This window comes from Eutrema salsugineum, unplaced genomic scaffold (assembly GCF_000478725.1).
Source record: "Eutrema salsugineum unplaced genomic scaffold, Eutsalg1_0 scaffold_13, whole genome shotgun sequence".
NCBI classification, from domain to species: Eukaryota; Viridiplantae; Streptophyta; class Magnoliopsida; order Brassicales; family Brassicaceae; genus Eutrema; species Eutrema salsugineum.
This window is the reverse complement of record NW_006256885.1, coordinates 5,047,515-5,073,279: the sequence shown is the minus strand read 5'-3', so window position 1 is coordinate 5,073,279 and position 25,765 is coordinate 5,047,515. Positions and strand designations below refer to the sequence as shown.

Here is a 25,765-nt window from a genome sequence, read left to right as displayed (position 1 = left end):
ATAATTCATGATCTGGTGTAAAATCTGTCAATTCTAATTTGATATCAACTTGTTACTTTTTCATATAGGAAAGGACACGGCAAATAAACGTAGCTCAAGGTAAGAAAAAATAAAAGCCCAACCCAAGTAACGACGCCATCATGTCTTTTTCAAGTTGTAAGTGTAACACATATCTCTAATTTCCGTTGTGAAGTATATAAACCGAAACCAAGGTTTTTAGCCTTTTATGTGATTACATCTATTGGACATAAAATGAAAAATAAGTACATAACAAGTGAAGAGTACAAAGATGTGGTTGGTTCATTAAAGAGTAGTGTATTATTGTCGTTGACGAAACTAAATCAAGCAAAGTACGAGGACGAGGAAGATGTATCGGCCAAGATCTGCAAATGTTGGGAAAACAATGTCACATTATTTCATCACCAAGATGTAGAATATAAAGCTAGTTTTTACTCGTACGTTCCTCAATCTCACATTTGCCAAATTTGTTCGATAGAGTATGAAGTTATGTAGAAATTTCCTAAATATATATGCATTGATAGATAAATCAAGGAAACTAATGTAAAGCCCGAATGCATTACCTCAAGCTGTTCTTCAGTGAAAGAGTCTTTTTGGATATTCCATGTATCTGCATGGGTTCGCCGGAACTCAGCCACTGCTTTAGTCACAGTGGATTTTACAGGCGTCGGTTCACCGGCAAAACGGGCCAATAAAGTTACATGATCCGGCAACCAGCTGAAAATATTAAAAGTCTCAGATAATTCATAAAATGTCCAAAGCTAAAGATCTGCATCACGAAATCTAATGTAGAGATGTTTAAACCTGGGCATGTCATAAGGAACAGACAAAACTGAAGCTACCAAACCAAGAACGGCTCCATGCACCTCTGCGATGGACTGAGTTGAACTTGATTTCCTAAAACGAACCGATTTGATTCTTAGGTCACGTTAAAACAAAAAACCGAGGAAAAGATATGCCAATCACAGCCCTTTTTTTTCATTTTTTTCTCTCAGTATCATCTTTGGAGACAAAAAGTTAAGATGAAAATGGTTAAGAGGGACGAAAGGAAAACCTCCGGTTTCTTTTCTTTTGGATTGAGTTTGCCTCTGCATAGGATCTATCACGAAAATCTGCAGCAAAATCTTCATCTCCTCCTTTCATTAGGCCTGCTAAAACTGCTGCAGCATGCTCTCGTACCTGAAGACCAGATCATATCGTTTAAAAGAGGTGCAAGCCCTACGCGCTTGATGTATCCAGATATAAATTAATCACTAAGATTGAATAATCAAACAAAAACTTTAGTGGACAACAACAAAATCCTGATGTGAAAAAAGCAAATGTAGAACTTGCCTCTACTTGGCTGTCAACAAGGAGTTTTTCTACGGTTTTCCAGATTTTCTGTTTCTCCTCGTGACTGAGTATAAAAGTATGCCTAGTACGAAAGATCAAAATAGAAAAGCTTCGTTAATCAACAGCGCATTTGTCATCTTGCTATATCGATCATATATATATAGATATATATATATATATATCTATTACCTGTACATAAAAGTTCGCAGATATGTCAGGGTTGAAGATCTTATCCGCCAGTTAGAGTCACCAGCAGAAGAAAGAATAACTCCAATAATTTTCTGTAGCTGAGATCCTGGGAACACCCGCCACTTCAGCAGCTCAAAGGCTGCCTTAGCCAATGTGGACAGATCTTTATGCGATGTTTCCTTCAATAAATGGCAATAAATCTTCAGTCATGGAAAAGCAATTTAGAAGATAAGAGAGTTAAAAATATATATATATATAACAGATATACCTGTAAAGATATCACCGGATACAGGAATCCCGCAATTACATCTCCCAGATATGAAGACCTCCCAGATTTGAAAGATGAGATTATGAAATGGAAGAGCTATAGATAAGATTAAAAAGAAGGGAGAGAGAGATTAGTATCAAATGTCTCAAATAAAAGGAGGAAATTAAAATTCTCCCAAAAACTGAGACAGTCAGTACCGTCTCCATCCATTTCACATCATCTAGAGAATCGCCATTTGACGGAGCATTATCCATATCAACATCTGTTGAAGTGTCCAAGCTATCTGATATGCTAGCTTGTTGAATGTTTGTAACTGCTTCAGATGCTTTTTCACTAATCAACTTGAACCAATTTTCCTCCTCAATTCGGCTATCAACATCTGTTCTCCCTTCTTCAGATGGATGTTCTTGATGATATGACATCCGCAGCCGAATGTTGGAGCATAATACTGAAAGAATTACACCGATAGCTTCCCTTATCTGTTCATTGTAACACAAAAGTAACAGGCTTTTCAGAATTTGATTTTGACCCTTTTAAGCTTGTCAAAATACATTCACATGCATGATCCTACATGAAAACAACAGAGGCAGAGCTGTAAGAGTACAATAAACGAATGTGAGAAGCCTTACTTGTGCCGAGGAATGGGACATATTGCGGATCAACTCATCAAGAAGCATGATATGCAGTTTCACTTCTGATACGGGCATCTTTGGTGGAGACAGTTCTATTAGAGCAGCCGAAAGAAAAGCATACCGCTTTGCAACAACAGTGGTGGTTGCGGTTGGTGGCAATGGTGCCACGATACAGTCCAAAATTTGTTGTCTCATGACAGGAATTTTGGTTCCTTGTTTCCCTTTCCCTGTGACAGCATAACGTATGCAAGCAGCCCACTCCGGTATGGATTCTACTGATTGGCCAAGAATAACATTCTGCAACTGAACCATTACCCAGCTATCCCACTCACTAAGAAGACCATTAACATCAGAGTGCAGTACACCTGCCAATGCTTCAGCAGCAACACACTGTTTTGGTCTCTCCTTGGCATTACAAAACTCTTCTAAGGGGCTTTTAAGTGCCAGCAACACCGGCACTCCACATTCCTGTGCTAAGCGCTTAAAAATGCGAGCAAAACTTGGATAGAATATATCGCTTCCTAACAAAGATATCCAACTAGGCGTTCTTGGCCATGAAGCCGAAAATTCGAAATAGAAACGAGTGATTGACTTGTCCGCCATGCTCTGGAATGATGAACCGTGATTACCTCTAGAGGAACTATCAGTGTCAGTGATATGAATGTGAGAAAGACTTTCAAAAGTCTCCCTGAAGAATCCTTCCTCTCGAAAAATTTGGCTCAACGCTAAATCAAGGGATGAGTTGGCATTTTCTTGGGAAGACACAGAAGGTTGATCCTTGCCTTGCATCTTATGAGGTGATTCTTTAAGTAGCGTGTTTAAAGCTGAAATTGCCAGTATTCTCGTCTGCGGAAGTTGACTTTTCAAGTTTTTCAGGAAGTGGCCTGGAAATATCAACATAACCTTAGTTAAGAAGGAGAAACTCAAATAACGTGAAGAAAAAGCCTTCCCATATATACGACCATCTAAAACTCTGTACCAGCAGTTTCATCAAGGATTTTGAAGGAGAAGCTTGGGTCAATCCTAGAGGACATAGCTAACAGAAGGAGCACTCTGTTAGCCATCAAGTTGTACCTGTCATAAGAAAAGAAAAGAAAAAAAGAGCATAATGGCTCCATACCTTCAAAATTATTAAATCTGAGAGTTGAGGAGCTAAAAGTTTAACTATGTATATGAAAATGATTTTCCAATGAATAACAGATTAATGGTAGGGTATATATACCGCCAATGCAAGCTAGAAGAGTCAAAGCTCATGGAGCCGATCTGAGAAATTAGATCTCCAGAGGTAGACCCCTCAACATGGCTGTCCAATGAGCGAAGTATGTTTCTAGACAGTCCCGCGAAGTGAATGTTATATTTGACAAAAAGCTGCAAGCATAAAAGCTTCAGGCAAAAACTCAAAGAAAGAAAAAGGCCTTTACCCTAGTAACAAAGGTTGAAACTTTACCTCAATGATTGCTTTTTGGGCTTTCATAGATTCGTGATGAGAACTACAAAGATTCAAAATAGATATTAATACCAATTTACAAACACATTTGTCCTTACCAAGGGATATTAATTGATCTTGGAAATGTAAAAAGGCTACCTTGAAAGAATCCCAAGAAGAAAAGAGGAAAATGATTTTGGATCCTGGAGTAGCAGAACAAACATAAGATTTTACAATTAAAAATAAAGCAAAGAATAACTAACACTAAATGACTACCGTTGTCAAATGCTTGAGAACACTCTGTGAAGAGAGAATGGCACAAGAACCAAGGACTACATTCTCTGGTGCATCATGATTTCGCAAGTTCTCACTAAGGGACAGAACACACTTTGAAAGCAATGGCGGCCATCTCTTTAACAATTTCAGCAATGATTTTCCAGCAAGCCTGCACACCACCAGTGAATTTAAAAGCAAAGCCAAGTCAATTAATGCATTGAAAGAAGGCGTAAAGAAATTTACAGACGAAATTCTGGTTCAAGAGGGTGGTTAATGCTTTCCAAAACCTAAGGCCCTATAACCAATTGTTCATTAAGATTCATATTTAGACCATAGATGGGCACGCAAGTACTCACACTCGAACAGTCTCATAGTTGTGCAGGCAGAGGGTCAGTAGATCATCAACCAAAAGTGTCAATGATTCTGGTGGAGAGAAGTTCCCATTGGTACGAAACAGATGATAGGACGATTGAGATGATCTCCATGTGTTGTGCATGTACGCCTTGTCAATGAGCGCCCATCTAGGCCTGAAAGACGAGAAGATTTGCATGAAATTAAAATCAAGATGTGTAAGTTTTCAACTAGGATAATAGGGAGAATTACCTTCTCTTGCCCTTAGAATGAAACTCAGTAATAAAGTTCGTTGGAGGCTCTACAATCGCAGCAGATTCCAGTTTCCAAGCCTGCCTGTGACTATACCATTCATCATATTCTAAACTGCCTGCAAACATTTGAAGGATAAGTGTTATGAAGAGAAAAACAATTGGGTAGTCAAGTGCAGAAAGGGACCACGCCAAAGGCGTTCTGCAGTACCATAGTTTCCCAGCGCATCCATTATGCGGATTATTAGTATCAGCAAGATGCTGTCATCTGACTTTTTCTCTAACAAGTATCTGCAAACATCAAAATACAAATTACAAAACGATCACAAAATAATTATTTCACTTGTACGCATATGCTTTTGGAGAGAAGTGCGCAAAGCAGCTACTGAACAAACATTACTTGCAGGCTGCATGAATAGTCTCAGCAGATTTTTCTCGTAGTTCTGCACTGCCAACACAAGAACCTGATGCTCCAGCTATGAAGAACGGCAGATCCTCAACCATATCATCATGTCTAGGCGATGGCCTGAAATCAGGTAGGCAAGACAAAACACCTTGCAATGTAGAATCTATGCGCAAAAGAGTCACTTTTAAGTGTGTTTTCTCATCTCCTGCAACACAAATAGCATCAATGAGGCAAGCACGAGAAAATTTTTGGAGCAAACAAGTACGTCACCATACACTGTGCGTTAATATCACTGCAATATAGAAATGTCAGCCCTTGCTCTAACATGAAAGAGGCAACCCAAATCAGCATACAGTTGACAAATATGCATATTTCATTGACGTAAGACTGAATCACACAAAGGAATGACCGAAATTACCTGCATCACTGTGGATGTTTGATTGGCAAATTCTTAAAAGATCATCTAATGCTGACTCAAGATGAAGGTCTAAGAGCTCATTAGCAAACTGAATTTCCTCTTTGGTGGGAACATGCCACCTGGAATGCGCCACCTGCTCATCCTTAGTAGAAGCTTTGGTGCTGATCCATTCCTCCAAAGCAGGAGCAGCAGGGTGACGAGACAAACATCTAAAAGGAACAGAAACTTTTTGTTATATGAGTAGAGAGACAAAAAAACACACCAAGTTATTGATGATAAACATTATTGAGTAATTACGCACTTATATTGATCAATAGGATAGTAAAGAATCAGACTTCCAAGGAGAGATCGAAGAAGGTGATCCCCAGCTCCATTAACCTTGAGACAATTATCAAAAAAAGCCACATAAAAGTACACATCATTAAAAAAAAAAGGCACACACTAAAGATAAATCTGAGTCCATAAGTGTCGTTTCAGCAAAATAATACCTTCCAAGATGAGGAATTAAATGCAGAAGAGATAGCTTCGATAAACTGATCTTTGTACCGAAGAAGTGAGCTGCCTCCATAAGTGATGGCAACTGACAATACTTTCAGCTGATAATCTATAGCTGCCTCAAGCGCTGGAGAAAGTGTGTGTTTGTCTTGCTGAAGAAAGGTGATAAAAAGAAAAGAAAAAAGGAGTTATATAATTTAAGACTGAAGAGAATGCATAAACTTCGAACAAAAGCTATTCACAAGCAGAAATACCTTATTGGAAACAACGGTGTCTACACTTCCTTTTCCTCCATATCCAGTGACAGGGATTTCTTTCAGAGAAGATATAACAGCGAGGAGCATTGGTTCAACAATTTGAGCAACTGCTTCTTCAGGGTTTGAATGAACACAGGCACAACAAAGCATCCCAACCTCGGCAATTGCCCCAGGAAGAATATTTGTCCGAACAAACTTTGATATCTTTTTCAAGGCCTATTAGAGATTAAAACAAATAATCAATCAAACTTCTCTTCCATGGAAAATTCTGAGGAGTTTCTAAAGTAATAACGACAAACCAACCTGGCTATATAGAGAACCAGACAGCCTTCCTAGTAGGATTTCAAGCATGCAATAGTAATAAGGACCATCCTCAACCAAAAACGTTCCTGATGTTGCAGATGAACTTAGGTCTTCATTTCTGCACCAACAGAAAGTCGAAATGTAAATAATAATCGGTGAGAGGGAAAATATGATGTGATGAAAATTAAATGCTATATAATAAAGAATAAGAGACCACAGTCACGAAGCAGAATTGTAAAACATTCCCGACTGTGATATATTACTCACATAACACTATGGGGTTCCAAATGCTGTAACAAAGCGATCAAACGGCACAGAAACTCATCCAGCCACTCAGAGAAGGAAGCCATAGTCATGAATGATAAGTCATCAGAACTATCGTCCAAGACAGCCATCTACATTATACAAGTATAAAACCGATAAGAAAACAACTCTTTTGAATAACGAATGTTTGGAAGACCTTCGAGGTTAAAGGAGCTTACATTGGAAAATATGGACCCAATAAGCTGCATAGTTGCCAAGGTTTTAGGGGGGTCATTGGCATCCATTCCAAGTAATGCATTAGATAGAGAAATCCCAATAAGATCAAGAAACATCCTATCATCCATATCACCACCAAGATCTTGTTTAGAAGTTGACATGGAAGACTGCAGGATTGATCGGCCAGCAAATGCTACGGACATCATAGCAGTTTTCAACTGGTGGGTGGCAGTTGTCTGACTATACATAAACATTTGCTATGAAGTAAGTTAATTGATAGACGAGTAGCGGTTGAAAAGTCTGCAAGATAAAGAAGCGAACACAAATTACAAACCGTTTCCAAAGCCAAATGGAATCGTGATGCCACAAAAGGAAGGACCAAAGAGGGCTCCACATAAGACAGAATGGATGTCGCTGCAGCAACTGTCTCGGAAAGATGTTCGTTCTTGCTATATTGACCACGATCAATCAACTTCAACACCACGTCAACAAAAGCTATCCTTTCTGGCTTCCATAAGCAGACTGCTGACAGACTATCTGGATCCCTGTAGGAATAGGACCTAAGCAAGAGCCTACCAATATGATTAAATACATAAATAAACGGCGACATTGCGCTTTCTTACTGCTGCTCACGCTGCAAACGCTTTTGGAATGCTACTACCAGGTGGAGCAAAAATCGTTCCAGGGAATAAGTCCAACGACCACCATTAGAAGGATGATAATATCTACATTTACCGAACAATAGAGAAACAGTAAGTACGACGGTTGTAACCTTGCAGTTGGAGAAACAAATAGACAATAGGGGGTCAAGGATTAAGCAAACAAACTGTTCTAAGAGGTTGACCAATTTCTTGAACTGCTCATGTGCCGAACTTCCAGGTTTCAGAAAGTATACCTGAAACAGAAGCCAAGAAATGCACCCAGTGAATATTTATTAGTCAGATACAGAAGAAGAATGCAGTAGAATGAAAATTAAAATTAACTTACAATCGATTGAGCAATTGATTTTGATGGAGTGACACTCCTATTAGAAAATAGGAATCTTGTGTTTCTGGGAACATCAACTGAAAAAGGATATGATCCACTTCCATTTGCGACAGGAACCTAAAACTGAATTAAATAAGAATCCTGTGTGTGTAGAAAAAGAGAATACATAAATTTGGGAGACGACAAAAGAGCAAGACTCATCCCAATCTCATTTAGTTTTTGCTATCTTTACATGCCCAGCTGCATTTAAGCATATTATGTTTTTATATTCCACTTCAGCTATTCCATACATTTCGTGAGAGCAAAATATATGTTTTTCCAAAGTAAAACTAACGTCAAAGTCTCGTCATTCAGGCTGGAACTCAAAAGACTTAACAATTAGTATCACTAAGAAAACTTCACTCACCTCGAACATATTCAAAAATCTACTAAAAAGCATGGGCAAATAGGATTCCCAGTCGATAAAGCTGCAGTTTTTTATCACGCGAGCTAGCACAGCTGTCCATTGACTGTTCCAGAATTGACAATTTGGTATTGAATCCCAGAGCTCTAGACAATTTTTTATCCATTTTCTACAAGGTCATAAGAAGAGAAATTAATGAGTATATATTCCTTGAAATGGGAGAAACGAGAGATATCATTGATCACAGATTAACGATGTTTCCCTTACTCGGAGAAGAAATCCTGATTTTCGGTATTTGTGGGAAGGAACAATCTCACAAAGCCAGAGCCCTCAAACGAGGAATTATGCCAAGGATTTTCCAAAAGAGACCTGAACGTGTGTAGAAGAAGAGGTGAGCAGAGCTATAGCATTTAATCAGCGTGCAATCCAGCTACACATAACATCTTAAAGAGATGAAGTAGATCTAATTCAATTCTCTTCCTTTATGACTCCCATTGCCTCTACTAGGGAAGACACGACTCTTGACTTGGTTTGGACTGCGACCTATATTGAGCGAAAAACCATACAGGTATCCTAATAGTACAGCTTTGGTATGACGTCTTTCACACATTGATTCATACAGAGAGATAAGCCACCACAAAAACATGGTATATGAGAGGGAAATGATGAGAAATAAGGCAGCCATACTGAAAAAGATTTATACCCTCCTTATAAAGGGTGCATGTAATAATAAACACGATGCCTCCTACAGTACTTCCTCATTTTCCCAACCCTTTGTCCATAGCAGAAATAAAAAGTGTGCTTCACATATAATGCAAGCTAGAACAGATGGGATCATGATAGTTTTTTCATAATTTGTTTGACAAACCAGAAAAATCTAACGCATGTATGGACGTAAGAGCAGTACTACCATCTAAACATCTCGTGTCAGCAACTTACATGAATTCAGACCATATATCCGATGCAGCCCCTTGTGGGAAAAATCTCCTAGAGGAACGAATGAGAGAAGTAACAGCCTCGAAGTGTCGTTGTCTTAACCTCCAACCTTCAGGGCCTGGGCTCCTACAAAGAAAAAGAAGTTTGAAAACATTGTAGCATGAAACAAAAACAAGAAAAGTAAAACGAAGATAACAAAATTGTCCCTTCATGAGTATCTAAGAAAAAGGACCCACATAAATATGCCTGCCAGATATTTAAAAAGGACTCACCTGCTGAAGTGTGCATGAATCAAGGTATCATACAATGGCCTCCACTCAACTTTTAAAGACAGCTTCTTACGATATTTGTTCATCAATCTGACTAAAACATTACCCCATCTAACCTATCTCACCAAAACCGATCATTCGAAAGGTAAGCATAGAAAAACTGGTAAAGGCAAGGGTATCTGAAGAACGGAGCAAGTAACTGGAGTTCATTTTGGTATTAGTTTTCGAACCTGAGCATACAACTTATTCTGAGATGAATGGAAAATTTGTAAGCCGATTTCCACGAGTTCACTAACATCTTCCACAGACAATTCACTTTTCGCTCTAACAAAGCTGCAAAGGGGAGAAAAGACGTCATTAGACCATGGACGGCCACAGAAGATATACAAGTGCATCAGAATAAGAACCAACTATGCCCAACTTACAAAATGAAAAATTCCAGGATCTAATAATCAATATACTACACGATCAATCCCAGCTAAATAGAGGCTACTAGATAACCAAAAATCCAGTCGAACCAGTCTGTATAATTATTTCAGACGACCAGATTGCACGATTATAGTATAAATCTTCACCCAACTACAAATTATTTTAGTCCCACATTTCACTTCAGTCCTAGTCGTGTGCAGACTAAACCGCGAGCACCGAAAATCCCTGCAATTCAGTTCAATTCACTGACCCGAAACTGGGACTGAGCTAATCGTCTCTTAAATTCATCATTTAAGTCTTCAAATCCCAAATAAGAAGCAAGCAATTCGAGCCAGAGAAACAGCCCGAGATAGAAAATAAAATTTCCACGACGTTTTAGCAATACAACCGAAAATCAAAAACTCACAGTTCGATAACGGAGATCCATTTAAGAGTGGTGTAAACAGATTCAGGATCATCTGGTCGGTGCAACTCTTTGACGCATCTCACGACTCGCGCGAAGGACTCCTTCTCCTTCTTCGTCTCCTCCGCTACAGGCGGCGGTAGCCATCCATTGTACAGATGCATCTCCTCTTCTCAGTCTCCTCCGTCTTCGTCGTCTCAATTTTCTGCAGATTGATGTGGTTTCTTCTTCTCTGGCACTGAATTTAAAGCTGTGTTTGCTTTTTTTAGTTTTTTTTCTCTTGTTTTCTTTCCAAGCAAGAAAAATCATATGAGGAAAATGCCAAAGAACATACCAATAGATTGAAAACAACTTTGCTTCTTTATTATTTCTGAGGGAAAAAATATTTTATTGACTTTACCGTTGACTGGTTACCGGCAACTTGCGCGGCAGGTACACCACTTTCCGAACCGACTAATAGTATTCCAAATTAGCCCTTAAGTCTTACTACTTTTTCGATTTACACCCACATGTTTTAAAATATATGTATAATCCTCTATTACGAATCCAAACAATTTAGCTTCTTACAGATCGAACCTTTTACTGTCCACAAGTAATTACGGCCAATAAATTCTGGATTTGTTCCGAGCGTGCTGCGGAGCATAGGTGGACATTAGTTTTGTCAACAGGTGGATATGTATGCAGGTATTGTTCATCGAATAAACATAATCTATCAATTTACACAAACGCATATATCATATGATGACGATTGAGGACATTCACATTGCAGTTTTTAACTTTAGAGACCTTCTCGAAAGCTTCAAAATATTCACAGGATCATGTAACGTAAACTCACAGACAGCTGCATCTGGTTTTGGGCGCCCTATCGTGGTTGCATGATATTGATTCCAGTTGATACGCTAGCTGGAGGTTAATTTATAGTTTGGTATCTATATTACATTTTGAGTGAACAAACAACAGTGTCGTTGTAGTATAGTGGTAAGTATTCCCGCCTGTCACGCGGGTGACCCGGGTTCGATCCCCGGCAACGGCGCATTTTTTGTTTTTTCTTTCATTTTCGCGTGGGCTGTTTTTGTGCCTCAAACAATCCTCAAAGCCCATTTATATGACCCATGCCAATAAGCCGAAATACATGAACAATGAAGCAACGCGCCCAACGAGTAAAAAAATATTGCATTTCTCTTTTTGGAGCTTTAATATCCTTTTTTTTTAGTTGACCCTTGAAAAAAAGGGCTTTAATATCTTCATACCACGAAATTACTTAAGATTGCAATTGCATACATAAGTAATTGATCCGAAATTACTAAAGATTGCAAAAATAGCCTTATTGCACGCTGATTTTGATTGTCGTAATTGCATACATAAGTTACGTTGTACTAGTAGATTGATTTTACATGGAATTTGTGAGTCTTCTGAGTGTAAATATCGGATTTTAGATGGGACAATTAACACGTGGATTTCGAAGATAATGTTAAACAAGTAAGACCAAAATCTCTACAGGAAAGACGAACTAGCCCTCATATTAAACAAAAATGGACTTTAGAGCCAAAACTAAGCAAAGGGTGAAAGTGTAATAATGTCTCAAAGCCAATCTTGTAATAACTTATAATAATAGCTAAATGTAGTATAGAATTATAGATATGGTTAATTAGCCTGAACCATGGGGAAATTGTACATTTTATTCCTCATCTACTTGCAATCGACATAAATAATCCCCAACTATCGTGATTGCAAAAAAATTCCTCAACTCAATGTTAACTATGCAAAATTAAGACTAATATAGTCAATCCTTAACTGAGAAAACAGAAGACCTTACATTAAATCTCGTTAATTTTTTATGAGTCTAATTTTGCAGAGTTAATATAAAGTTGAGGAATTAATTTGCCAAATTAAAAATTGAGGAATTAATCTGTAAAATTATAAAACTTGAGGAATTAAATGAACTAATATTTAAAAATATACACATAACTGTTAAGAAAATTATTACATAGCACTAAAAACTATTGAATGTGCAAAAAAATCAAATAAACTATATATAGCTCTGAGCTACTAAAAATGGTAGTTCAAGTTGAGAAAAAAAAATGTAGCATTTTGCAAAAAAAAAATCATGTGGTAACAAACAGGTAAATTCTATTTTTTGAAAACAGTTTCTATTTTCAAAATAATTAATACAAAAGAAAAGAATAAAATTTAGATAACATAAAAAGATAAAAAGAATATTAGAAATTAATTTAACAAACGTATATATTTCTAATTTTTTTTGTAGCTCTTAGATGGTACTCATGTACTACAACCAGAGTTTTATAATTATAAACCAATACTTTACATATAATTTTATAGTCTAAATATTACTGATCTAAAATAAATCTACAGCTCGAATCTGACTATATAAATCTATAAAAATACAATGGTAAGATCCAAGTAATTTAGGCTTTCATGCATGAACAATAGAGACTCAACTAAGATTACTTTATTAATAGCATCAAATACAAAAAAAAAGTTTTTGTAACTGTAAAAACTTATCGGTTAAGTTCTTATATAGTTTTATATAATTGTTTTGATTTTTTCTGTTTTCAAATTTAATAGTTTTTAATGTTAAAAGAAAATTATTAAAATTGTTATGAACAAACAATTTAATAATTTTTTCACATTCAATAGTTTTTAGTGCTACGTAATAATTTTCACCGTTGTTATGAATAAGCATTAACAATTATGTGTATACTTTTAAATTTCAGTTCATTTAATTTCTCAAGTTTTATAATTTTACAGATTAATTCTTCAACTTTTAATTTGGCAAATTAATTCCTCAACTTTATATTAACTCTGCGAAATTAGACTCATAAAAAGTTAGCGAGATTTAATGTAACGTTTTCCGTTTTCTCAATTAACGATTGACTATATTTAATTTTAATTTTGCGTGGTCAACGTTGAATTGAGGAATTTTTTTGCAATCACGATAGTCGAGGATTATTTATGCCAATTGCAAATAGTTGAGGTGTAAAATGTGCAATTTCCCCTGAACCATGACTAGATTCGATAAGGGAACAAATTTATTGAAAAGCAAAAAAAAAAATTAAACTTAGTAGGAAAGGAAAAAAAAAAACGGACCGTCCCTTTTTCGCTGTTCCTCTCTCTTCCCGTTTTCGTTCTGGGTTGTTCTCTGGCGGCCGATCCGGTCTCTACCTCTTGAAGATTTATAACCCGGAAATTGTAATTAGCACTATATTTCCGGATTTTGTTGCTCAAATTTCTCATCTCTAGATCGAAACAAAAAAAGCGGACAATTCGTTTTCCTTTTGATTCCTGCCAATCTCAGGGTTTGTCTCACCTTGATCTGTATATTTCATATATGTTTATGTCATTCAGTCCTATCACTATCACTGGCTTTATTTTTTTTTATGTTTGTTTGAATCGTTCACGTATGTATAAAATTTGATGTTGTGATTGTTAGGGTTCGCCTTTGCGCATCAACTGGAATAATTAATTTGTTCCAGATTGGGTTTTCTCCCTCCTTTTTCCCAATTTTCCCTATTGGGTCGTGGAATTTGAATAATTCTTAAGTGTGTCGCAACTAGATTACGATGGTTAACACTTGCGTTTTATCCTCGTGTGTATAACTCTTTGAATTGGATTAGCCTAGCAAGGCTTCAGATCTTTGGTAACCTAGGGACTGCATGTTAAATTAATGGTTTTTTGTTTGTTAAATTATTATTGCTGTTTTTATGTTCTAAATTGTGCACTCACTTCTACGTATGTATATGCAAAGTCTATGTTCAAATCTCTTTTTTGAGTAGGAGTGTGGAGTTACTTGATATGGTGGATTCTTTAATAAATATGGTTATGTGTTTATTATATATGCAGGTGCCGTTATTTATCTTCTAAAAAAAATGTCCAATTATCAAGGAGATGATGCTGAGTACATGGAAGACGTAGATGATGAGATGGAAGATGTAGAAGATGATATGGACGAGGAGTTTCGCGGCGATGATCTAGGTGCATCAGATTCCGATGTTGAGGAATTTGACTACTCGGTAAGTATGCCTGATCACGATTCACGACTTATCTGTTTTGTTGGCTATTTCTTTTCTTGCTTTATTTCATACCTTTGTAATTTGGCCTTTTCCATGGTTTCAGAATAACAAAATAGCTGATACTTCGGCAGACCAAGCTCGGAAAGGTAAAGATATCCAGGGGATTCCTTGGGACAGGCTAAGTATTTCCAGAGAGAAATACAGACAAACTAGATTAGAACAGTATAAGAATTATGAAAATGTCCCTAATTCTGGGGAATTATCGGAAAAGGTAAGAATTTTATTCCGTGATCTTCCATTTTTGCTAGTGTTTAGGTTAGCACAGCTACTTATTGTATCATTGTTTTTGTATGAATTCAGGTTTGCAAGGTCACACAGAAAGGGGGACATTTCTATGACTTTTGGCGGAACTCAAGATCTATTAAATCTACTATACTTCATTTCCAGGTTTCCTTTTAATTTATCTTGAGAGTTCGTTTCCTTTTGTGATTCGATTTATATATTGTGTTTGACACGGTTGAGGACATAACATTTATATACTCCAAAAGAATTCCTTCTGATCAAGAATATTTATGGGTTTCTATAGTTGAGGAATTTGGTGTGGGCAACTTCCAAGCACGACGTATATCTTATGTCAAATTTCCTGCTAACACATTACTCTTCTCTAACGTCCGGAAAGAAGGAAGTTCTCAATGTTCGCGGTCATGTTGCACCATCAGAGGTTAGTTTTTCCCAGAATGTAAAGTTCTAATTTATAACTTTATATTATTATTATGTGATTCTGAGTTTTTTTTTCCTTGTTTGGTGCATTTAGAAACACCCTGGAAGTTTGCTGGAAGGATTTACGCAGACTCAAGTGAGTACACTTGCAGTAAAAGACGACTTTCTAGTCGCTGGTGGATTTCAAGGAGAACTTATTTGCAAGGTAAGTCTAGATTCATTGATTACGGATTAGTCACACTAAAGACGTGCATTCTCATTGACGAGCTTCATCTGTTTCCACTTTACACATTTGTTCAGCATCTTGATAGACCTGGCGTCAGCTTTTGCTCTCGTACGACTTATGATGATAATGCCATTACCAATGCTATTGAGATCTACAACAAACCCAGGTTTTTGCTCGTCTTTCTTTTGCTGAAGAGTGCACATAAATTTGTTAAAGCCACTGCTTCTAACTTAGATTTTGTCTTCTGTTTACAGTGGTGCCCTTCATTTTACTGCCTCGAATAATGACTGTGGAGTTAGAGATTTTGACATGGAGAGATACCAGCTTGTTAAGCATTTTCGTTTTCCTTGGCCAGTGAATGTAAAGTCCTTGCTTCTTTCATGGTTTTGCTTTTACATTTGAGGCAAACAATTTGAGTTTCAATTAGGATTTTATAACTCCGTTTCTGCAGTTTACCAAATCCAGTTGGTAAATGTACATGTGCTTCGAATCATCTAACAAAAATGGTGTTCTTTTGTTTTCTGTTTCCTGGTACAGCATGCATCTTTGAGTCCTAATGGCAAATTACTGGCTATTGTTGGGGATAATCCGGAGGGCCTTATAGTAGACCCGAACACTGGAAAGGTACATCTTTGCGCGACCCTGGACACAAAGTGTGTAAATTAGTCTGAAATGGTTGGTCACCACGCATGTTGCTTTTGGAATTTTTTCTCTACAGACGCTGGAAACACTATCAGGACATTTGGACTATTCCTTTGCCTCGGCGTGGCATCCTGACGGAATCACTTTCTCAACTGGAAACCAGGACAAGACCTGCCGTGTCTGGGACATCCGTAACCTATCTCAATCTGTTGCTGTCTTGAAGGGTAACCTTGGAGCAATCCGGTCACTCCGCTACACATCCGATGGGAAATACATGGCGATGGCTGAACCTGCTGACTTTGTCCATGTCTATGACGTCTCAAACGGGTATGAAAGAGAGCAAGAAATAGACTTCTTTGGGGAGATCTCTGGAATATCATTCAGCCCTGACACAGAGGCGCTCTTCATTGGGGTATGGGATCGCACTTATGGTAGCCTCCTTGAGTATCATCGGCGCAGGGACTATTCCTACCTTGATTCGTTTCTTTAAGCAAGAAGAATAGAGCCGTCCAAAGTCCGAAGAATAAAAGAGCGCTTATACTGCAAACCGGTGAACAAGACAGAAGCAACGCAATAGATTTATGACATGTAATTTTGAAGACGTTGAGTTGCCCTGGGATGTTGTAATATGATGTAACTTTCTTGCAGTTGTGGTTTAAAATGTAGATTTATGTGGTAAGTTTGCTGTAGAAATATAAGTTAACTTTTCTGTTTAAATAACTGACTTATTTAAAATAATTAATTGTTAATACTGATTATCTTCCTCTGCCGTCGTGAAATCGGTCGTGATCAGCCTCAGCATGGAGCTATCGCTCGCTTGGAGAAACTCAATTGACGTGAATTTGCTGCATTCTACTACTTAATCTTTTCACATCTTTTCACATGGGAAGAAGATTCCAAAATTTGCTCTCACAGTAAAAATCTCGTTCAATTCTCAGGACTTAGTAGTTTTTAGATGATTTTTAACAGTTAAAAAGATTTTCTTACGGATGAACCAGTCTTGTGTTGATGTCCAGTCAAAATCTTAGCCAAACCTTAAGCTTTTCGGTAATAGGTCTTGGTCTGGATATATGGCTATGCCGGTAACGCTACAAAATGGCACTTAACAACAAAACAACAAGAAAGATACTAATCCGCAGCAAGTAACCTCTTCACTAGCCCTAAAACCATAAACATGGCAAGTTCTGCAACTATTCAAACACATAACATTAAAAACTTCTCTAGAGAAAGAAAGACGAAGGTTACAAACAGAGAAGACAACAATCAGGGAAAAACACTACTGAGCCGCTGTGGCTGCTGCTGAAGCTGCAGCTCCTGACTCATGTAAAGATTTATATTCCAACATCTCAATTCTGTATCTCTCCACATCCTTACTTCCTTGGTCTTGATAAACCTGTAAAAATATGTCAAACTGAAATCAAACACAGACTTAATACAAATATGGATATGATTTGATCATGATTAAGTTACCTGATTAAGTTACCTGTTTCTCAGATTCGGGAAGATCTCTCCACATGTTTCCTATTTTCCTGGTGATGGATTTGGTTTGTTCTAGTCCATGGTTCTCATGCTTAAGCCTAGCGTGCTGCTCCGCGAAGAAGAAGTTGTAGCCACTCCTGTGGCATTTGGGTTTCAGAGAATCAACTTCAGCCAATTTTGATCTCTTCTTAGGCCTGCGTTGTGATGATGGTACTATGGCTGAAGGTGTTTCCATGGTTTGCTGGGACGGACTTGGTGTTTGAGGAATGTGGTAAAGCACTCCTTTCAGCTCTTCAGAACCCATTTTCATCGTCACAAGATATCCATTATCGAACTTCCCATCAATGAATCCGTGAACCGGACACCCAATTTGCGGTTCATCAATGCCTGCAAGTTCCATAAGGTGAAAATCTATACGGTAATCTTAAAACATTTATGCGGATAAGCAATGATTATTTGCGAATTTAATTCACCAAAAATGTGTTAAAAGACAATACAACCTAAAAGGAATGAAGCAGAGATAGCTTGGTTACTGAGCTACATTTGTGACAAGCTAACTCAGGAATTTTTAACCCTTGAGAAAAGTAATGAACCTGAGTGTCGAATGTAAAGACAAGTAGACATGACTTATCTATAGAGAAGCTGTTATAAACTCTATCCAATGGGCTATTAAATACAACATTTTACAAGCTGATGCATGAATAAGGATTTATGGAGGGAAGAAAAATAAAGACACAAAGTCAGAGAAAATTTTCTAATACCTTCCTCGGGGTTTGGTGAGACGCTGACAAGGCTCTTCATTGCTTCATCTGGGAAATCAAGAGAAAATTGGCTTCTCCTCAGCATGTTAAGGAGTAAGCAACGAACAAAAAAAAAGACAAGAATTTAGTGTTGAAATAGACCTGTTGATTGGATTGAAGAAACTGGTTTCTGAAGGTAATACACATGTTCCATTTCATAAAGAAACTTGAGATAATACTTCCTTAAGACAAATGATGCACTTGTTATTGTTGTCGGAAAATTGAATGCACCGATCACTTCTTTCCATTTTCGATCCTTAATCACCTAGGGTCACAAAAATATATAGATTTCAATACTCAATGGAACAAACAATCTCCAAACAGGATTTTTTTTTGTTAATCTCCAAACTAGACTACCACACACTAGGTAATAATTAGATATATAGCAGCATTAACTCATACCCTTTCAATTCCACCTCGAGAAGTAACCTCGATGAAAAGCCGATGCAGATCCAGAGTGTTTCCTCCCACTGTAGGAACCCTTTACAGAAACATAAAATGTTTTCATCAAATTTGAGAGAAGAAACACGAAGAATATTCCTTTAAAAATTTTATCAATGGGAAACAATAGACAAAACAACACATGAAACCCTAAACTTGTTCACAGATTTTAACTACAATATCGAGATTAGTAAGTACCAAATCCAATTTGCTTTTTTAGTTTCCTAATGAACAAGATAGTTTCCAAAATACATATAAACAGGTAAAGAAGACGAAAAACCCAAATTAAACAGGCGATACACATGACATAACGCAATTCCTGCATTCACGAATCACAGAGACATACGAAGAGTCGTCATAAAGGATGTGTTTTTAACTGCACCAGTCCGGATTCCATTAAACCCTTATTAGAACATTCAACATTTCACTGAGCACAAAATCTAATGCTTTTGTTTAATCTAACCAGACAAAATATCAACACATCAATCCTTGAATCCACAACCCTAACGAATCTTAGAACGAAATACCAACAAAAATTGCATGTATCTCTAATAAATTCTACAATCAGTGCTGAACATTAAACAAAACCATTAAATTTCATCGGCACGGATATAAAATTCCATAAACGAAACCGAGAAGGTTAATTTTTTCTTCTACAATCTTAAACCCAACGAAACAGACTCATAAACCCAACGAAACAAACAGTCTCATAAACCCAAGAAAAACTAATACGAGAAAAGAACAAAAAAAAAAAAATCTTACTTCAAAGTTTTGCTGGAAAAGCCAGGCAAAGCTCTGAGCTTTTCCCAGAAGAGGACGGAGCTACGGACAAGATCATCGTATTTGGCCGTACCAGAGGAACCGTCGCAGCTCTTGTTGTCCGAAGGATAACCATTAACGGGCTCCACGTGAGTTTGCAAGTACGGTGAAATATCGGTCGACATCTTTCTTTTGGCCGTCTTGGTAAAGGTAAGAGACGACCGTATTGGAGATTTTTAGATTAATCCTTTTTCTTAATATTAAAGAAAAAAAAGGATTAAGCGAACGGAATTCACACAAAAGTTAATGATATCTGTCTGGGGAAATAATTTATTTATAACCACACCTGGTCTTCTTTCATTTTTTATAACTAGAAACAAATTTTTTACTTCCTTTTTAGGCTAATTACTTCCATTAGGGTAGAATGTATAAGGATAACCATTAACGGGCTCCACGTGAGTTCCCAAAAGCCTCTTACTCGGTTAATGGGCTTTTCTAATCCAAGGCCCATTATACATGTTTCCGGGAAAATTTTTTGAGAGACCGTTTTTAACAAAAAAAAAATTAGCTTATCATCGTCTCTTATTTTCTCGATAACTCGGTCGAAAGTCGAAACCATGTACGATCTCTTCGTCGAACGCAAATATAATACGGGCTTTTACGCTATATACAAGGCGTGTATCTCAAGATATATGAGAGTGAGAAAATGCAGTAATCTCATTCACATTCATTTCTTAACTTATTTTATCAGAATCGCAAGTTTTCTGTAGATAAAAAAAAAGAAAGAATCCTTGAGAAAGATTTATTATTACAACAATAAAGGAAAATCTGAAGAAAACAAAAAATGTATGTTAACACAACATGAACAACGATCTACGGATTTTTCAAGTTGGTATAACTAATCGTGAAGGAGGAGAGAATTGGAGAACGAGAAACCGAAGTATGGAGACGAGCAAGATCAACTGTGTCAAGAAATAGAAACTGAACTTGCATGTTTTGCCTAACATGTTTCCACGTTTGGGTTCAGCATCTTCTGTCAAAGAATGTAACTTCTTCGGTTGTTTGAGTACTTGTAGTGATAAATCCAGAGATCTTCTGATCATCAAATGCTCGATTTCAGCTTCGATCTTTCTCTGGAAAATGCCCTCGAGTTCAGATTCAATCTTTGAGTTTTCAAGTTCTTGGATCCTGGCTTCCTTTGCCTCGAGAATGGTCCTTGCTTCCTCTAGTTTGTGTTCGAGATGTTTTACCTTCTTCTTTAAGATTAATGCATGTGATCCTGAGGATGTTGAGTTCAATGAACTCAATTCCTCGATGTTCGAATGTAGTGGTATTGATTCCTTACCAAGCTCCTGGAAACTTTGAACCTCTGAACATGTTTCAATCGCCTAGTTAGTTTAGTAATATCATATAACACGAGGGCTTTAGAACATGAACACTGACAATTATGATTTGTTTGCAAACCTTTCCAAAGAGCTTCCTGCAGAGCTGCAAGATTTCTGATAGAATCTGCAATTTGATCCTTGTGGTTGCTTTTCTTACTCTCATCTCCTTCTTCTTCCTTTTCCCCGTTTTTGCTTCTGCTATATGTTTGGACTTGCTCCAAAACCTGACCTTCTTTGCTATATTCCCCAACATGATTCATCATCAGTCTCTCATCTTTCTCTCCGTGGTTGGAAACAGAAACTGAGCCACTAGAAAACACAAAATCACTACTTCTCAAGTCGGAATCCATGCTGGAACAACGCCTTTCCTTGTCGTTTTTCACTAGTTCTTCACTCGGATTCGTGATGGTATCTCTCCACATCTTCCCTTGGCCACCTCCTACATTCTTTGCATTTTTGGGATTACCACTATGCTCTTCACTCTTCTCAAAAGCTTGGCCAACAGTAAACATAAAACCTGGATCGAGACTAAACCCGTTGGCTATACTAGGATGATGATGATGATGATGATGATGATGATGATGGACCATATTCACAGATCCAACAGAGCCTTCACTACTCTGCCTAGCTTCAACTGAAGACAAGTCTACATGTTTACAAGGCGGATTCACCAAACCAGTCAAACCACGCTTCAGCAATTTACCACCTTCATCAACAGGTGAAGCTTCTTCCTTGACGGGACCATCTCTTTTGATCCTTCTCCATTTCTTCAATCCGAAACCTTTTCTCGTCGAATGCACTGATCCACCCGGAGATTCAACCCTTAATCCATCAACCTTGTTCGATTGTTGAGGTGATCCAGTACCCTCCTCATGATCATCATCATCATCATCATTGGGCACTACTACACTCACGTTTTCCATCGATTCTGCATTTTCAGGCGATCTGTGATTCATAACCTCAGGATAATCAGCAGGAACTGAGTTACCGTTGTTTTCCACAGATTCAGGGACTGAGTGATTCATGCCTAGATCCATATATCCAACAAACCATCCCGTTAAGATTAAAACAAACTTTTTTGACGATAAACAGTAAAATTAGAGACAAATCTGAAAATTTTCAAGATTGATTAAGCTTCTTAAGTACTAAATTCAGTTCACTTCAAAAAGAAAAAAAAAAAGGAACTATATGTACAGTGAGATGATATTTCAAACGAATTACGATGAACAAAACTCAATTCCACAATTTAACAATCATCTATCCATTTTCCCCAAGATTCCTGGAAAACAAAAATAAGAAATAGAGAGAAGCGAATCGAATCCAATTGGGATAAAGCGAGAAGCGTACCTTATGCAATAGACCACTCATTGAACCCGAGTTACAGAGGAGTGAGGAAAAAACTTTAAAAGAGCTAAAGAGTTTTGAGCAAGAATGGTCAAGCGACGGAGAAATCCGCCGACATTATTGAGGATGATGACTAATATAAATTATTACCGGAAGCTGCTGCATCGCATCAACGATCCTTTTTCTGCCTTCTATTCGGAATTAATTAAAGGACGAAGACAAAAAAAAAAAAAAAAGACATTAGAAAGAGACCCAAAAAATAATGATGATGGTGCAAAACACACATGGGGTCCATATGACATAAACCCAGTGCGCACAGCTGGCCGTCCGATCTGGCATTATATGTCAACAACATGTCGGAATTGTAGTAAGAAAATATATATGAGCCCAATATGTTGGGCCCTTAAGATCAATGAAAACTAACCTTTATTAGGCCCGTTGAGTAATTTGCTTTTCCTGAAAAATTAGGGAGATGTAGAGAAAAGTTATAAACTATATCCAAGTTTTGCAACATTACCATGATAGACTGAAACAAGCCATTCATAGGCATATCTGGAAAAATAAGAATGCATTTTTTTTTTTTTTTTGGTTTTTTGTTAAGGCAGGAGATATATGACCTTTCTGGAATGATGATTGACAAAGCTTCGTGAGGAATCATCAGTTTTGTTGAGGTCCATGAGAAAAGAAGACCACAATGCATGCCCAAACTGTATCACACTCTCCAACAATTTGAAGTTCTACTGACTTCTACATATCATTTAAAATATTTCATTCTCTTACTAGGATCTATGACATATATACAATTCTATATATCAGCACCATGTTCAAAATGAACAACTTTATCTTTAACATATGAGATCACAACAAACATCTCTACTTGCTGCAGATCTCATGAAAATATCCATCCATTAATATGCATATCGAAATTTATACCTTATAATGTAAAAACATTAATGAACATGTGATCAAACTATTTGATCCAAGAAAGCTTCTAATTTAATATAGTCATTTTTCGGTTTCTAATTTAATGTAGTTAAACAAGCAAAGCAAGTACTAATAAATTTAGTCGTAAATGAAAGAGAGATGTGACTAAAAAAAAAAAAAGAAATTGAACAAAGTTATCTTCGAAAAAAAAATAGATATACATTTACGTGGAAATGGGATAGTTGGACTAGAAATTAGGCTGATTTGAATGCGATGATTCCGCTATTTTGGAAGAAAGTTTACTATTAAGGAACAAAATATCATGTTCATTATTAATGCATGAAAGTGACGTGTAAGATTTTCAAATCATATCATCTATTCGTCTTTCTTCGAGAGACCCCTTTCATATTTATATTTTTTTTTCTTTTCCACAAATGTTTTCGTCTATATTGGACTAAATTCAAACAATGCTATAAAAGTTCAATGTCAATTACGCTAAAAAGAAGATTTATGTCAAATGAAATATCTAATAAATGGACACGAGAAAATCTTTGGAGGTCACAAGATTTGCACTCGTGCGGCCGGAAAAACTGACAAAAATGCAACCCCTATGGCCGGCCCCGCCCCCGAGCCCACGCTTATGTATTACATAAATCCCCTCGCTTTTTATACTTTTTATTATTAACCCTGTTATTTAATAATCTAACTTCTTGGGCCTCACTATATTTTATTTTATTGGAACCTATTAACATCTACCAAATTTGTAAAGCCGCCCTACACACCAAAGAATTTATTTTTTTAGTACTCATTTTCTATTTTCTATCTTCTATAATTCTAACTTCGAGATCATTTTTGTCTCTTCCTTATAATTTATTGCTAATATAGTACGTGTTATTGTCACGGATTTTACGACCTATATAATTTGAATTAAAATGCCTGTTAAATCAATTAACAATTACAGCGTACGAATTTCGCAACCTTTATATGTTCAGCTAGGTTTCTCTTATTTTTCTCATCAATGCGTTTAGCTATACTAAGTTACTAACTAACCTAAATGTGTTTAGGTAGAAGTTAGGAACAGAATGGACTAGATAAGTTTTTGCTTGATCACTAATATAATTCTAAGTTCATTAAAATGCACGTGTAGCGCAAGCACGATGCATTATATAAACAACATCCCATTTTATTCTTGTTTAACTAAGGGCCTTTAAAAACTTAATCTTTGAACTTAAATATATAATTTTCATGTACGAATAGTAGTAGGTACGTAGTTTTATTAAACTCCGAATTTGTTGAGGACAAAAAAAAAAGAACAAGGATAATTTTAAGTTACAACAGGTCCAGCTCATAATAACTTGATTATTCTAGCTTAATCTCGTACCTACCGAAAAGAAGTTGCGGTCACGTCTGTTACACTCATATTTGGTCAACATTTTAGGAAACAATCATGTTAATCGTTGGAATTACTTAAATTTTATGCAGTTATCTGATATTGAATTCAACTTTAGATAGATGTAAACAGCAAAATTTGTTAAAGTTTGTCACCTAGCAGAAGTTAAAACAATTCAATTTATGGATGCGGTCTTTTACCAATATATACATCTTGTATTAAATGTTACGGGTAAATCCAAAAATACAAACAATTTTCGGGCCGTAAATCTGATATAAGAAGTTACGAGGGCCATAGACAAGAACCATATTTGTTTTTAATTCACGAAGCTAGTGCTTCGTGCGTGTAGGGTTAGAAAATTACACACACGCGTAGGAAAATACGAGAATGGTGGTGGGGAATTAGGTCTCTAATTATCATTACATTATTATTATTATATATTAATATTTTTTTTTGAAAATATAATTATTATTAAATTATTGTTGCTTGTATTTTATATACATTGGATTTCTATTTGTTTAATAATATTACGAGCCTAATATACGGAAACCGAGAGACATTCGTGTGGAGTAACTCATCCGATTATCTAACTTGAAAAAGAAAAAGATTTTATTTCGTACGTCAAACATTAAAAGAGCCGAATATTAAGGGTTGATTTGAAAGACCCTAGTATTAATATTGTATATTATCAATAGAAAATAATTATACAATGTGTAAATTAGAGAAACACTAGGGTTTTCTATTGAAACTCAAAATAATTAACTATAATATTATATAGTTTGCAATAATTTGTAGGATTCGAACTTGGATATGTTGATGTTTTTATGTACCTGAGGTTGAATCTTGTATGCAATATATGGCGCATCGAGGATTTTACAGAAATTAAGATCCAATGAATCCATTTTTTTAATTATAAATGATATGTAAAAAGAATGATCACATACATCGAACCAATTCTAATGTACATGTTGCACAAATGGTATTGAGTTTGGAGATATCGTTGACATTAACAGGATCAGAACATGAAACGCAACAAATCTAGTCCCCACAAAACAAGACCTTGGTTAGATTTGTTACAAATATTCTTCCTAACAT

At 36.6% G+C, this 25,765-nt stretch overlaps 4 protein-coding genes and 1 non-coding gene across 7 annotated transcripts; 2 read left to right on the top strand and 3 right to left on the bottom strand.

Annotated features, from left to right (window-relative positions):
- Window positions 1-127: 127 nt before the first annotated feature.
- Window positions 128-10,790, bottom strand: LOC18025368 (proteasome activator subunit 4). 2 transcript variants are annotated; one of them, XM_006407171.2, is made up of 35 exons: window positions 10,533-10,790; window positions 9,928-10,030; window positions 9,701-9,813; window positions 9,432-9,554; window positions 8,760-8,861; window positions 8,496-8,661; window positions 8,090-8,206; window positions 7,930-7,997; window positions 7,726-7,827; window positions 7,437-7,647; window positions 7,105-7,338; window positions 6,890-7,017; window positions 6,623-6,740; window positions 6,317-6,535; window positions 6,056-6,214; window positions 5,869-5,945; window positions 5,568-5,776; window positions 5,144-5,354; window positions 4,955-5,034; window positions 4,745-4,862; window positions 4,498-4,668; window positions 4,142-4,310; window positions 4,025-4,068; window positions 3,887-3,929; window positions 3,662-3,807; window positions 3,419-3,513; window positions 2,437-3,323; window positions 2,005-2,286; window positions 1,808-1,903; window positions 1,540-1,718; window positions 1,351-1,432; window positions 1,073-1,197; window positions 823-915; window positions 582-735; window positions 128-383 (listed from the first exon to the last, which is right to left on the bottom strand). In XM_006407171.2, exons 1-35 carry the CDS (start codon window positions 10,691-10,693, stop codon window positions 342-344), a joined length of 5,427 nt encoding a protein of 1,808 aa, XP_006407234.1. In that variant the 5' UTR covers window positions 10,694-10,790; the 3' UTR covers window positions 128-341. The 2 variants fall into 2 exon arrangements, with proteins under 2 accessions (XP_006407234.1, XP_024015525.1); XM_024159757.1 differs by having other exon boundaries at window positions 9,432-9,546; window positions 10,533-10,736.
- A 700-nt stretch (window positions 10,791-11,490) lies between these two features.
- On the top strand, window positions 11,491-11,562 carry TRNAD-GUC. Its single transcript has one exon. It is a non-coding gene; the product is annotated as a tRNA-Asp (tRNA).
- A 2,057-nt stretch (window positions 11,563-13,619) lies between these two features.
- Window positions 13,620-16,886, top strand: LOC18025020 (uncharacterized WD repeat-containing protein C2A9.03). The gene is made up of 10 exons (XM_006407170.2): window positions 13,620-13,846; window positions 14,391-14,560; window positions 14,664-14,831; window positions 14,921-15,007; window positions 15,147-15,281; window positions 15,375-15,485; window positions 15,581-15,672; window positions 15,761-15,866; window positions 16,044-16,130; window positions 16,225-16,886. The coding sequence occupies exons 2-10, from the start codon at window positions 14,417-14,419 to the stop codon at window positions 16,636-16,638; spliced, it is 1,344 nt and encodes a 447-aa protein (XP_006407233.1). The 5' UTR covers window positions 13,620-13,846; window positions 14,391-14,416; the 3' UTR covers window positions 16,639-16,886.
- Window positions 16,887-17,277: 391 nt separating this feature from the next.
- On the bottom strand, window positions 17,278-19,858 carry LOC18025019 (high mobility group B protein 10). 2 transcript variants are annotated; one of them, XM_006407168.2, is made up of 6 exons: window positions 19,631-19,858; window positions 18,830-18,908; window positions 18,530-18,692; window positions 18,389-18,436; window positions 17,619-18,014; window positions 17,278-17,541 (listed from the first exon to the last, which is right to left on the bottom strand). In XM_006407168.2, the coding sequence occupies exons 1-5, from the start codon at window positions 19,810-19,812 to the stop codon at window positions 17,623-17,625; spliced, it is 864 nt and encodes a 287-aa protein (XP_006407231.1). In that variant the 5' UTR covers window positions 19,813-19,858; the 3' UTR covers window positions 17,278-17,541; window positions 17,619-17,622. The 2 variants fall into 2 exon arrangements, with proteins under 2 accessions (XP_006407231.1, XP_006407232.1); XM_006407169.2 differs by having other exon boundaries at window positions 17,632-18,014.
- A 482-nt stretch (window positions 19,859-20,340) lies between these two features.
- On the bottom strand, window positions 20,341-22,576 carry LOC18025018 (WPP domain-interacting protein 3). Its single transcript, XM_006407167.2, has 3 exons — window positions 22,360-22,576; window positions 21,092-22,039; window positions 20,341-20,996 (listed from the first exon to the last, which is right to left on the bottom strand). Exons 2-3 carry the CDS (start codon window positions 22,035-22,037, stop codon window positions 20,512-20,514), a joined length of 1,431 nt encoding a protein of 476 aa, XP_006407230.1. The 5' UTR covers window positions 22,038-22,039; window positions 22,360-22,576; the 3' UTR covers window positions 20,341-20,511.
- Between the last annotated feature and the right edge of the window lie 3,189 nt (window positions 22,577-25,765).

What these genes read in the sequence shown, in the direction of transcription:
- LOC18025019 (XM_006407169.2), bottom strand. Translation starts at nt 19,812, where the DNA reads ATGTCGACCGATATTTCACCGTACTTGCAAACTCACGTGGAGCCCGTT. An exon ending in TTTTCCAGCAAAACTTTGAA is followed by an intron (nt 18,909 to 19,630) that starts GTAAGATTTTTT and finishes GTTTCTGTAAAG; the next exon opens with GGTTCCTACAGTGGGAGGAA. An exon ending in TTCCCGAATCTGAGAAACAG is followed by an intron (nt 17,542 to 17,631) that starts GTAACTTAATCA and finishes ATATTTTTACAG; the next exon opens with GTTTATCAAGACCAAGGAAG.
- LOC18025018 (XM_006407167.2), bottom strand. Translation starts at nt 22,037, where the DNA reads ATGAATCACTCAGTCCCTGAATCTGTGGAAAACAACGGTAACTCAGTT. An exon ending in GCAGGAAGCTCTTTGGAAAG is followed by an intron (nt 20,997 to 21,091) that starts GTTTGCAAACAA and finishes AAACATGTTCAG; the next exon opens with AGGTTCAAAGTTTCCAGGAG.
- LOC18025020 (XM_006407170.2), top strand. Translation starts at nt 14,417, where the DNA reads ATGTCCAATTATCAAGGAGATGATGCTGAGTACATGGAAGACGTAGAT. An exon ending in GAGATCTACAACAAACCCAG is followed by an intron (nt 15,673 to 15,760) that starts GTTTTTGCTCGT and finishes TTCTGTTTACAG; the next exon opens with TGGTGCCCTTCATTTTACTG. An exon ending in TAGACCCGAACACTGGAAAG is followed by an intron (nt 16,131 to 16,224) that starts GTACATCTTTGC and finishes TTTTCTCTACAG; the next exon opens with ACGCTGGAAACACTATCAGG.
- LOC18025368 (XM_006407171.2), bottom strand. Translation starts at nt 10,693, where the DNA reads ATGCATCTGTACAATGGATGGCTACCGCCGCCTGTAGCGGAGGAGACG. An exon ending in TTGGGTCCATATTTTCCAAT is followed by an intron (nt 7,018 to 7,104) that starts GTAAGCTCCTTT and finishes TGTATAATGTAG; the next exon opens with ATGGCTGTCTTGGACGATAG. An exon ending in TGTCCCATTCCTCGGCACAA is followed by an intron (nt 2,287 to 2,436) that starts GTAAGGCTTCTC and finishes TACAATGAACAG; the next exon opens with ATAAGGGAAGCTATCGGTGT.